At 39.0% G+C, this 12,736-nt stretch overlaps 1 protein-coding gene across 1 annotated transcript in view; it reads left to right on the forward strand.

Moving 5' to 3' along the window:
* NTNG1 (netrin G1) overlaps positions 1 to 12,736 on the forward strand; it is a 316,142-nt gene that overhangs the window by 170,075 nt on the left and 133,331 nt on the right. Inside the window, exon 3 of the mRNA XM_072837671.1 lies at positions 4,160 to 4,800. Coding sequence (XP_072693772.1) covers positions 4,160 to 4,800 — 641 coding nt within the window. The remainder of the gene's footprint in view (positions 1 to 4,159; positions 4,801 to 12,736) is intronic.

A 12,736-nucleotide genomic window follows, 5' to 3' on the forward strand; every position in this document is an offset into this window, starting at 1 on the left:
CTTAATGGTGTAAATATTATCAGTGCAGTCATAAATATTTTCTGCTTTGTCCATAGACAATCAGTTAAGAATCTGTTGCTTGTAGGACTTAAATTAAGATCTATTTAAAGCTGCCTGCTGGCCACAAAATAATTACTTACACTTGCTAATGCTTGAATCTGTTAGATTTAGCAGCAAGAAGTGTTCTTTGCTTTCACAAGTAGGGGAAAGTTATTTTTCTTATATAAATTTCATTGTTAATGGTATTAGGGAGGATTAGGGTGGGGTTGAAGTAGTTGAAAATTTAATTAATATAATCCTTTTAACAGCAATTGTTTTCATATTGATAATTCTCTGTAACAACAGTATTACAGATCACACCCATGTGAAATATTTACATGAAATATTTTAGTGTATAATCTCTCCTCTAGCTTTCTCTTTCTAGAATAGTAAGGTTTTCAGCTTCTTCAGCTGTCTCTCTCTTTTTTTTTTTTTTTCATTCTCTCTCACCACAAATGTAGGCTTTTTTTTTTCCTTAGGAAACCAGAATGAAACCTTTCTCTTTTTCCTACTAATTTTCTCTCAATATCATCATCTCTTAGGAAGTTACATTAATGGTCATCAAATCATGAATCTTCTAAAAGAGCATGAGGGCTATGAAATAATTATGGTTCAAATTGATTTTTTTTTTGGATCTATAGCCATTGGTGTAGATTCTCATTAGAAATGATTTGTTTACTCATCCATTTCAATAAATTGCTATGCTGGTGAAATTATCACTAAGAGTAGAGTCAGATGAAGGACGAAACTATCATTCTGGTCAAACTCTGATCATCTCCGGTGTAAATTGGGAATCGTTCTTAATCTGCTCAAATGTCACGTTATCTAGGAGAAGCTTTCTCTGACCTCCCTATAAATTTACAGTCAGTATCCGTCCTCCAACACCATGCTCTCCTTTAATTGGTTTTATTTTTCCCCATAGCAGTTATCACCAACTAACATTATAGAACATTATGTATTTGTTTAGTGCATCTCCCCCAACTAAAACGGAAGCTCTACTGAAAGCCAGGACTTGGATTTGTTTACTACTGCATCTTGAAAGCCAAGACAAGTACCTTAAATATAGGAGTATAGTAGGCAATCAATAAATAATTATTGCATGCATGTAACTTTTTCCCCATTTTTCAGGTACCTTAAAGCACCAGATCAGTGCCAAGCAATAAAATTGTCTTCTTGTCCTGGCATGCATTTTGATGGCTGACAATTTGATGTAAATGTAAGCATTTATCCTGAGCTGGCTGTCCTGCTGAGCCCCAGTGGAAGGGTGTCTTTGCAGAACAAAAGCAAAGACTGAGTGCTTTGTGTGGTCATGTCTTCATTAAAGGACTAAAACTTTGGGTTATACTGTGCTGTCTGGCATCCACACGTTTACAATTTTAAGAGTAATATAAAGCAGAGAATCTCAAAGGATGTTCTCCAGGACACTACTTCTATGGCATATAAGTAGGGGTTACTAAAGCGAAAAGGGGCTCCATGGTGAAATAAAGTTTCCCAAAGTAGGTATTGTTACATGAAGCTAAGGAAGATTCATAACTTGAAGACATCTTAGATGTATGATAATGCTCATTAGGGCTCTCTCTCTAGGGCAAGATCTGAGGCTGTGTTTCCCAAAGTAATTTGACCTTAGACTCTTCCTTTCTACTACCAACCCTGTTTCTAAGACTGGGTTGCATCATGGATAACACCATTGACTTGGAACTGACAAGGGGAGGGCAAGAGATGTGGGTCTTGGCTCTGCCTCTTACTCACTTTGTTATATGACATTGGGCAAATTACGTAACACTTGCGTATGACTCAGTTTTCTCCTCTGTAAAGCAGTAGTGGACAGGATTGCCCAGGATAATTTGTGTAAAGTGTCTGACTCATAAGTGCTACATAAATGGTGGTTATTGTCAACACCTTTTATCGAATGTAGGAATTAATGCTTTTTAGATAGATATCCTCAAGTATATTTCCTAAGATGCATTTGCTAGGGTAGACTCAGACCCCAGAATCAGCCCGCTGTGCCTCACTCTCTGTCTCAGCACCCTATCCCTATCTGAGAAGATGTCCACATCTATGCTGAGGTCGGTCAAAGAAATGCTGTATTTCAACATGACTTAATCCAGATCTCTGATAACTCACTTTGGTGTATCCTGCAGAGTTGATTTCCTGTGTTTTGATACCCTTGACCTCAGATGAGGATGCTTTTGTCAGGAGGAAGGTGGTAGCATCCAAGTTAATGATTGTGCAGATGGCTACATGCTGGTAGATTTTGAAGTGACCATATTTTTTCAGTAAATTTCAAACGGAGGTGTGATTTGAGTAAATCTGACCCCTTCCAGTAAATTGTGCATTTACATATATTTAGAATTTATAAACCTTGACAGATTCCACAATATTTATAGCCCTCCAGAAAAAGCCTTTGCCAGTTTGCAGAGCTTTGCATTTGGCTCTCTGGTATGCTTAAGAGAGTTTAAATAATAATAAATTTGGTGATATATTCCACCTGGAACAGAAACTTATTTTCCCCCCTTGGCTCGTTTTGAAGGGGATACTATAAATAGTGCCACAGACGCTGGGATCAGGAATAGGGAATTGAAATTCGAGAGAGAAGTACAGAAACATTTCCATTATCACTGATGCCTTGAATGTATTTTTAAAACAGATCTGTTCCTCAAATAATGTACCTTCTCTCCTTTCTCCTGCCCCATCTCAATTATACTTGAGTCCCCCAAACCTGTTGCCAGCTTTAGGATTCAGTTGCACTAATGGGAAAGAGAGAGTGAAAGTATTAGCTGACTAGGTAGGAGAAATTGCCTCTAGAGAGACCAAAGCAATTCTCCAGTGTTCATCTTACATTTCACGGGAGTCAGCTGGTAACCGAGCGTCGGGGTCTAAAATGTAAATTCATTATTTGAGACCCAGCTCATGCATCCTGCAGGTATGATGAAAAGCTCTCGGTCCATGAAAAAGGAGGGAAAAATCTAATTGTAATTACAAGAGAAAGCCTAAGGACAATGTGAGAGGGTCGATTCTTTCACCCATCCATGTTTATAATTACCCAGTAGAGGATTAGGGAGAAATGCCTGAATAGTTGACTCCAAATGATACCATTTATTTTCTTAAACACAAAATAAACAAAAATCAGGGAGCCAGCTGTTTGCCATGGAATCATCTGATGAAAACTGAAAGCAGTCATTAAGTGTAGCGTAAGTGGCATTATAACTTGTGATTGATACAAGATTTATTTCCAGCTTCTTGTTTGAGTGGACTGTGAAGGAAACAAGCCTTTGTCAGGAGGGAAAAAATAGTCGTGGCTAACATCCCCGGACAACTGACTATGGGCCAGCACAGAGTACCACACTGGGTAGCTGTGGCTCACACTTCTCATTACGTTCCGGACGCTCCTATCCTCAGAACTTGGAGCACGCCTCTGCCCCAAGTCTTTGCTGTGCGATCCCCTTGCCTCGAGCTAATAGGATGGCAGATGTTTGGATCAAGCCCCAGAGCCTGTAGTATACCACATTTTAATGATTTGTGGTGAACAAAGTAAATGCTTTAAGAGCAGGTTTTATGAAGCAGGGACCTAGTTAAGTGTGATGGATTTGAGGCAACGCGAGAAGAAGCTGAATGTTGGATGGGGGGTATTGTTTCCCACACAGGACACAGGTATCTACGGTTCATTGCTAATTCTAAAGGTTTCCTTGAAAAATGACTTTTTCAAGAACTGTGCTCTTGAGGAACGTCCTTGAGGCCTGGAGGTATTTCCTTGCTTTTCTATAGCATCTTTCTAAGAGGACGCAGAGGTATTGAGCTGTTAGACAGTTGCTCCGTATCTTTGTGCTTCTGGGACCGCATTATGGGTCTAACACATATGGGATAAATAAACTGTTTCATTTCTTAAAGCCCATGGAAGGAAACAAGACAAGAAAATTACCATATTGCTTCATTTTTTTTAAAAAAAAGCGATTAAAGAGGAGAATCCAGTTAGGGCAAATAAAAATGATTACTGCAAACAGGGTTCGCCCCCCCCCCTCCACTTTCTTTCTCTCCTAGTCTTTTACTCAGCAACGGCAATCTGGCAAGACTCGTGTCAAACCAGTGTTTTGATGCACCCTCTTTTGTTCTTCTTCCATAGGGCAACCCCTACATGTGCAATAATGAGTGTGATGCAAGTACCCCTGAACTGGCGCATCCGCCTGAGCTGATGTTTGATTTTGAAGGAAGACATCCCTCCACATTTTGGCAGTCTGCTACTTGGAAGGAATATCCCAAGCCTCTCCAGGTTAACATCACTCTGTCTTGGAGCAAAACCATTGAGCTCACAGACAACATAGTTATTACCTTTGAATCGGGGCGTCCAGACCAAATGATCCTGGAGAAATCTCTTGATTATGGACGAACATGGCAGCCCTATCAGTATTATGCCACAGACTGCTTAGATGCTTTTCACATGGATCCCAAATCTGTGAAGGATTTATCACAGCATACAGTCTTAGAAATCATTTGCACCGAAGAGTACTCTACAGGGTACATGACGAATAGCAAAATAATCCACTTTGAAATCAAAGACAGGTTTGCTTTTTTTGCTGGACCATGGCTACGCAATATGGCTTCTCTCTACGGACAGCTGGATACAACCAAGAAACTCAGAGATTTCTTTACAGTCACAGATCTGAGGATAAGGCTTTTGAGACCAGCGGTTGGGGAAATATTTGTAGATGAGCTACACTTGGCACGCTACTTTTACGCGATCTCAGACATAAAGGTGCACGGAAGGTAAGAAAACATCTGTCTGACTTGAATGAAAGTGGTTGTCCAAAGAAAATGCCAGTGTGGTGGTCCCACTGCTGTAGAGTCACATTTGTCACTTCCTACTACAGCATTTTCTCAGGAACACCAGTCTAGAGCTGGGTTCAGAGAAATTTGAGGCCCCTCTGACTCAGCAGTAATTTGTGATTCCAGACTCACTGTCACTGAACCTGAACCTGGCAGGATTTCTTAGAATTTAAACAGAAGAAAAAAAAAAAAGCAGCAACTTATTTGAATCCAAGGAACTCCCTAGATCAGGGGGTGGTTTAAGTCTTTAAGGCAATGAAGCCAGGGAGAACAAAGCCAGCTGCTCTAGAAAGGATACTGAAAAACAAGAAATACGTCTTTCCATTGTTTTTAAATGCCAGACAGGGTTTCTACATGGTACAGCTCTCTGCTTATGTTTCATTGTATTGCACACAAAAAAAAGTTTCTAAACTGCAACTATATCCCTTTAAATTTATTAAATCAGAACCAAAAGCATTTAGGAAGCACGATGCATTTGTTAAAAAGGAGGGAGCCCTGCTTTTCAGAGTTTTGGTGGTTATTGACTTAAAAAGATAGGCTGCCATTTAAATATGGGCCTGAGAGGCAGGCTCCCTTCATTTTGGGGGCTAGTTACACATGGACCAGAGTTTAAACCCCTTAATGGTCAACAGGCTGACATATCTTTGATTTTGATACTACGTCAGAGACATACTTGAGCAAGTTTCCAAGAATTTTGAGGATGTTTTAATGAAAAACTCAAGTAATAAGAAATAAGAACCAGAGACTCTAAGGTAGAGCTGTTCAATCAGATTTCTAACTGTGGTATGGTTGGTATCCACATAACCAACTGATGGGAGTTGAAGCATGAGGTAATTAGTTGGGAAAACTAAAGATGAGTGAGGTATACTGCAAAATGGAAAAAAGAGATAGCAAAGCAACAACCATCCTAAAAATGCCAAGACAGATTTAAGTCAGAATATATGAGGTTAAGAATATAAACAGTCCATAAATCATGTAACTTTCATTAAGCAATCATAAAATTTAAATAAATACACCAGGCTGCATTAAGTTTACTGGCTTCCAGCATCCCTTAGGGCAGCCCAGGCCTCAGAAACTGGAGAAGTGTTGAGACTCCCTGGTCTTTCCAAGAGTTGACTCAGTCTATCTTTTGATGATAGTGTTGTTGTATATATACACTAGAAGGAAGGAGAGGTCACTGATGTTAAGGGCACACAGAGTGGAGTGGTGGGCATGACCTCAGTATGGTAGTAGAGGTTTCAGAATTTTAACTGTGGGAAGTGGTAGGAACAGGTGGCCACCTACTCTCAACTTTGTTCTAGCTTCAAGTTCCTTCTGGAAGAGTCAGGAGTCTTTAGCAATGGAGCCTCTTTAAAAACTTTTAACTAAGGTCTTGGTAACATATGATGAAGATATCTTTAAAGCAAAATAATATTCCTGAGAGCAATATGCACTGGTACAATATTGAGCTTGTGGGTTCCAGGGTGTAGAAGAAAGTTTGTGCATTAGCAGGGCGCCACGAGAGGGCAATCTGGAACTGTTGCCTGAAATGTGAATATGCTATTTATAGTAAAATGTTGCCATTTTACTCATAAACATTTTAGCAAGAGATAATCAGCTTCCAGTTCTTATTCTTGGGGACTATAATATATAAAAATAATTGATGTTGATATGATTAACAATAGCATTCTACAACAAAGTAACAAGCGTTCTGTACCTCTACAAGAATAAATGTCAAAATTCATAAACTTAGATTTGAATTTGAATCCTAGTGTGATTTACACTGTTAGATAAAATCATCTCATTCCGTTCTCTTGCAATTTGATCAATATTTAGTCCAAGCCCAAATCCATAAGACTCCAACTTCTGCAAAGACTATCATATTCTACTTGTAAAGAAGACAATCTTGTGAAGCTTTTGGTTGGGAAGTAATCATTGATGGGGCTTATTTCTGTTACTGCACATTCATTTTTGTTTCCCCTTATTATTTAAGAAAGAGAGTTGTAAATACGCTCTAAAGCGACAGGCATTTTCATGCATTGTCTTTTGGGGTCAGACATACTATCCCCTAAAAGTGGCATGTTAGAAATGTAGATTCCCACCAGGTTTACCACTTTTCTTTCATCCCTGATCCTACCAGTATCCTCCAACTGCATTTCAGTGGCTCTGGGGAGTTTGCAGGAACCATCCTCCCTTCTCTGGATCTCACCTCTGCAGTCTTTCCCTGTTCATCAGTCAACTGTAAGCTAGGGCGGAAGCAGCTGGGCAAGAGAGAAAGGTCCAGTAGAGGTGAGCTCCTTCCATAAGGTCCCTCTCTGTCACCTCTAAACCCTGTCCAAATTCCTCAGGGCAAAACTGATGCTGGCGTGTACTGTGCTAGGCACCAGATGGCTGGGGTATTTTTAGTCTTAGGGGAGGGACTAAGGAAACAAGGCCTGATGGCTCCGGCGTGTCTCCAGCTTTTAAGTTATATAAGGGAAATGGAGGTATTAAAGGGAGCTCTTGAGCTGCCACTGGTGCATGGGCCTTTCAGCACAGAAGCTGATACATACATTTTACCCTGGAAAACTTCAGTAGGGTTAACGGTCTAGGTCATCTTTTTCTTAGATAGCAAAACATCTATAGAAGGATTGAATATTAATTGATGATGATGTCCAAAAGAAAGTTCTGAGGGTTTGTTTTCAGAGACACCATCAGTATAAACTTTCCACAATACCACCAGGTCTTTGTTTCCCTCAACCCTCTCTTCACCATCCATGAAACAACTGCACCATTTAACGTGCCATTACATGTCTATATCTGGTCATCATAATAATACTTTTTGAGTTGTTGCTCTACTACCACTGACAACATAAGGTGGGAATTGGCATGAATTATCTGGGGAGAGTGGGCAGGTATCCATAAAATAGTGGACAGGCAATACAGGATTTTTCAGCTGTGAAACAAACACGGGTGGAGAGTCTTTGAATTGCCTCTGAATTCCGGTTCTCAATTTTCCATGCACATGTGCACATGGCCTTTATGTTTTATACTGGCTAGGACTGTTTGGTGTAAAAGTGATGTTTTGATTGTTATTAGACTAATGTAGCATTTGTGTTCCTTTTAGCATGCGACACATCTCATACCTATTTTACTGGTGACAAAACTGTAATTCCATCTTAAAACTGTTATGCCTCTTTGGTTGCATACTTATTTTGCTTCCATTTACTCCCTCTCACTGTGTATTTATTAATGGAGGGAAAAGAGGAAACATGGCTGTTGGCAATCTCAGCGACTCCATAGTACTTACATTGTTCAATAAACCTAATAATCTTCATGGACTAATTCTGACTTATGGATGTCCTACTTCAGTAAATCAGGGTGATTTTCTCTAGTGAATAATAGACGAGTGCAGTGTGCCAGTACCTTAATTAAAGAGTGGCTCTCTTAGTCTTGATCTCATTTTAATTTACAGGGTAATACTACAATAATATCACTAATGGAAGGTACATTAAAGGGCATCAAGTAGCATTAACTGTATTAAATTATGGTACTTGTGTTAATTAACTGCTGAAGCAAGATGGTTCTAATGGCCAAAAAGGTCGTCTAATGCATAAATAAAATCTACCCAGATGAGGGGTGAGAGGAGAAATGAAGAGTAGATATTTGTTCTAAACCCTTTTTTTATAGAGATAGGAAGTTCAGTTATAGGCTGTTAGATATAGATAATGTCCAAAGTGTTTTCTTACATACTTGGAAATTCTGATTTTGAATTTTTTTGGAAATTATAATTTTTGAATGTTTTGTTTCCTTCTAAATGTTCCACAATTAATTGAAAAGTTGAACATTATATTTGTCAGATGCATAGGTTTTATAGACTGTTAACTCAGTATTATTTATTGTTTCTTTGAGCTGAGCAGTTTCAAGGAAGTAATGTGATTGTAATAATTGTTAAATCTGAAAAACAAATGAGCATTTGATAATGTGCTCATCTATCTGTTAAGATGTGCTACTAGCAATATATCAGGGTACTGATTTGAGACATACGGTAATAGAAAATCTTTTTCGACTTCAAAAACCTTAGAACAGAATTGTCAGAACTTTTCTCGGTGGCCTAGAAAAATCTAACCCACATCTCCATTACTTGCCTTACTACACAATATTTCTAAACATAATAATCAATCATTTTTTCTCCATGGTGTATACTCATTTCTTACCCCTTGCAGTGCCTACCCAAGCACCTCACAGGTAGTCAGTTGGCTGTCCCTTACACTACAGAATGGATTTTGCCTTCTGTGCCCTCATTGTTTATCTTCAAGAAAGAAGCCAGGGGGCGCTAGCTCAGAAGTTACACTTCTCCACTCTTGTGTCCTCTGCCTCACTACTGCCCCAGCTCAGAACCACACCCTCCCTGCCTGATACCAGGATCTGCAAAGCTAATGGGGACAGGGACAAAACCACTCTACATAGGTGTCTAGAGTGAGGAAGGCCCCCTACACTCTCGCCCTTGGGAGGAATCAGATATATTTGTAAATGCTCACTGTTTAAATGTCACTCCCCAGTATTTGCTGTAATTAGGACAAAATGAGGTTGAAATTTGCTTTCTTGAAGCTAGGCATTCAGATTGCTATGGAAAAATATGTGATGTTAGATAAGCAAGAACATTGGGGAAGTTTAAAAGTATCAAAACAGTAGGGTATTTCTTGAAATTTTCTCAAATAATTTGGAAAAAATCATGTAATGTGAAAGTGCTCTATTACCAGACACTTACCAGTTACCCTGCAAGTTCTCTAACCACAGGTTTTTCCTAGCCACAATGTGAATAAATTTACCAAAATATTTACTTTTCACCTACCCTGTGAGAGGCGTCCTGCAAGGCGCTTTTAAAGCACTGGACCTGGCATTCGTTCATTCTGCTCAACTAGTCCTAATTATTGAGGTTGGGCTGTACTACTGCTTAACAGATTCTGCTTTTATAACACCTTCCCTCTTTCTGTCACCAAAAAAAAAAAAAAAAAAAAAGAAAAAGAAAAAGAAAAAAGAAAAAGAAAACTTATTTTCCACCCTGGGACAGACGCTGGGCTATACAGTGGGTATATAGAGGTGTACAAGGCATAACCAATGCTCTCAAGTAGCCAAAAGCAGATGGGCACAGGCACGTAAACAAAAACCGATGACAATGTGGGGTAAGTGCTTTGACCCATGGGAATGGGTGACGTGCGCTGATGACATGGAAGGGTACACTCATTTAATCTGAGAATCCCAGGAAGAACTTTGATGAGCAAGCGACATTTGCATGGTAACTTGAAATCTGTGCTTTAGAATGCCAAGCAGCCAGGGCAGAAGGGATATTCTCGGTGACAAATGATGCTTACGAACAGCATAGCATGTTAAGGAAATCCAAATAGCTGGGAAGCAGTGAAGTGGACAAATCCTGGGAGATGCTCTTCCATCTTCATCTTCTCTTCATGGACCTTCAGCACCTCCAAGAAGCATTGAAGGATTCCTGCATCTGGGCTTCTGAGCCCCCCATGTCCTAGGGAATCTAAAATGATACGGGTTCTCATCTATCAACAAAGGACAGGTGAGAAGCATTGTAAGGTAGTGTGTGAGAGGATATTTCAGTGCAGCTGTGATGGGCAAGGAACTGCAGGAGAGACAAGGAGAGCAGTAACACGGCTCAGTAGTGGAGCAGCTGTAACTCCAAGTCCTGATGCCCAAATGGAAAGTCCAGAAAAGCTCTCTAAATCCCACGGAAGCCATCATCACATAGGGGTTTGAGAGCTGCTTACAAAGTCAATAGGACTTGGTGACCAATCAGATTTTGACAAAGGAAGGGCTGGAGGCAAGACTTTGGTGGGATTCCAAGTGGAGAGTCCAATCAAGGATTTTAAAATACTGCTCTGGGGTTGCAGAGAGAGGTTGGAGTTGGAAACAAAGGTTTGAAGATTATCACCTTACATGTGATGGTTGAAGTTTAGAGAATGGATGACTATGGTAGGGTATTTTCCCTTACAATTATAAAAGACTATGGTCACTTACAGAACGTTTACAGACAGTGGTAGACTACATTTAAGATGTAGTTTCTGAAGGAAATTGAAAAATAATATGAGAAATAGGAGGAAATCAGAAAAGGAGAAATGAATTAAGGTCATTCTAATAGAGTCCATCAACATTTAAGTAATAATCCTTTACATTTGTATGGCATTCGGGTTGCAAAGTTCTTGTCAGGTACCTTCTTTCTTTGAATCCTCCCAAGAAACTTCTGAGGCAGGTATTATTTAACCCCATTTTTCAGATGAGGAAACTGAGGACCAGAGACGTTCCATGACTTTTGTTTTAAACACCTCACACATAATAAAGTGAGAAAATCATGTTGCTTATTACAAACCTCATGCTGTCTACTTTATGCTGTTCCAGCCACACTCTCCTGGAGTGAGCTCAATCCATATGGGAGATGTAGAATATTCTCAAAGTAACCATCTCTCAACAGCAACAATGAACCAGTGAGTCTTGTGGCTCTGCCCTTCTTGGAATGTTCTGGGAGTCACCCTCTCTGTCTTGGCTCTGTATTTCACTATACCAGATCACTGTGTGTTTATCTGAACTCTAACTTCTTAACTCATTTTTATCAATTTTATAATGTGTGGTTCGGCTAACTCATCATATTGTGTTAGATTTAGGTGCTTCACTGCTAAAATAAAATTCTGACGTTCCTTGTTTTCTGAGGGGAGAAAAAGTAAAGAAATTAACTGAATTTTCTAAGTGTTAATCTTCCCCCTATATTTTCCCATAAACTTTCAACACCTGCAACCACTTCTGCTTAATGGGCATCACCAAACACAAAACAAACCGCAGATATTAATGGTTAACCTTGGAAATGACCAACCACCCTCGCTTATTTTAAGAGAGTTACCTTTCATTTGAGAATAATCTACTTTTCCTATTTACTCCCCTTTATTAGTCCACATTCTCTCTTCTGCGACTATAGTGAATAAGTGTACTACCTCTTTCATATAGTAACATTTCATAGATTTGCAGTCAAGGATCCTATCAAGTCTTTTTTTTTTTTTTCAAATTAAATGAATATTTAACCATTTTTCCATCCAAATTTTTAAAATTTAATTTCTTCTTCTTTTAAAAGGAGAATGAAGTTCTGTAAATAAAAGCATTCAAATGAAAAGTTTAGTGACCATAATTAAAAATAAAAAAACACAAAGCATTGCTACTTAACTCCACTGGAAATGCTTAGAATAAAGATTTGTGGTATGAATCCATTCTAAGTGGACAACTGAGTGCCTTTCTGATTTGGAACATATTTCTTAAATCCTTGAGGATTTTTTGAATTACAAGGAGAATATATGCATAAGCAGCTCATTTTCCTCTGAGGTTTGCACCATTATAAGGAGAAAATATATCTAATAATTCCTCCAATTAAATTATAAACTTCATTAGTGTGCAGAAAAACAACCCAGTTTAAAAGCTTGTCTCCTTATCCTGAATTCCCCAGTGCCATAGATTTTTTTAAACTAGTGGGTCATTAAAGGAAAGATGTCTCCTTTTTAAGAAACAAAAGGATAGTTAGGCAAAATACCACATAATTAAAAAGTGAAATAATTTCCTCCCTCACTTAATTTAACATTTGTATAAGAAGCTACATTCTGGCTACATCTATATGCCCAAACAATGGAAAACAGAGATGCCCTCAGCTCTTGTGTCCAATTTCTGAAGCCATGCTTCTAAATCTGATTCAGTGGCAGACATGTTTAGAAGATCTTGCTGTTTCTTTGTCTCTAGGACCAGTGGTATTCCTGACAAATTAGGAGGTCATGGTCATTGGTTTAAATTTATGTAAGAGTTTCTGTGGGTATATGGAATCAGTGGTTCAGTAGAGACACCATTTCCATTCATTCTAAGA

The sequence above is a fragment of the Canis lupus genome, chromosome 8 (genome assembly GCF_048164855.1).
Source record: "Canis lupus baileyi chromosome 8, mCanLup2.hap1, whole genome shotgun sequence".
Taxonomy (NCBI): Eukaryota; Metazoa; Chordata; class Mammalia; order Carnivora; family Canidae; genus Canis; species Canis lupus.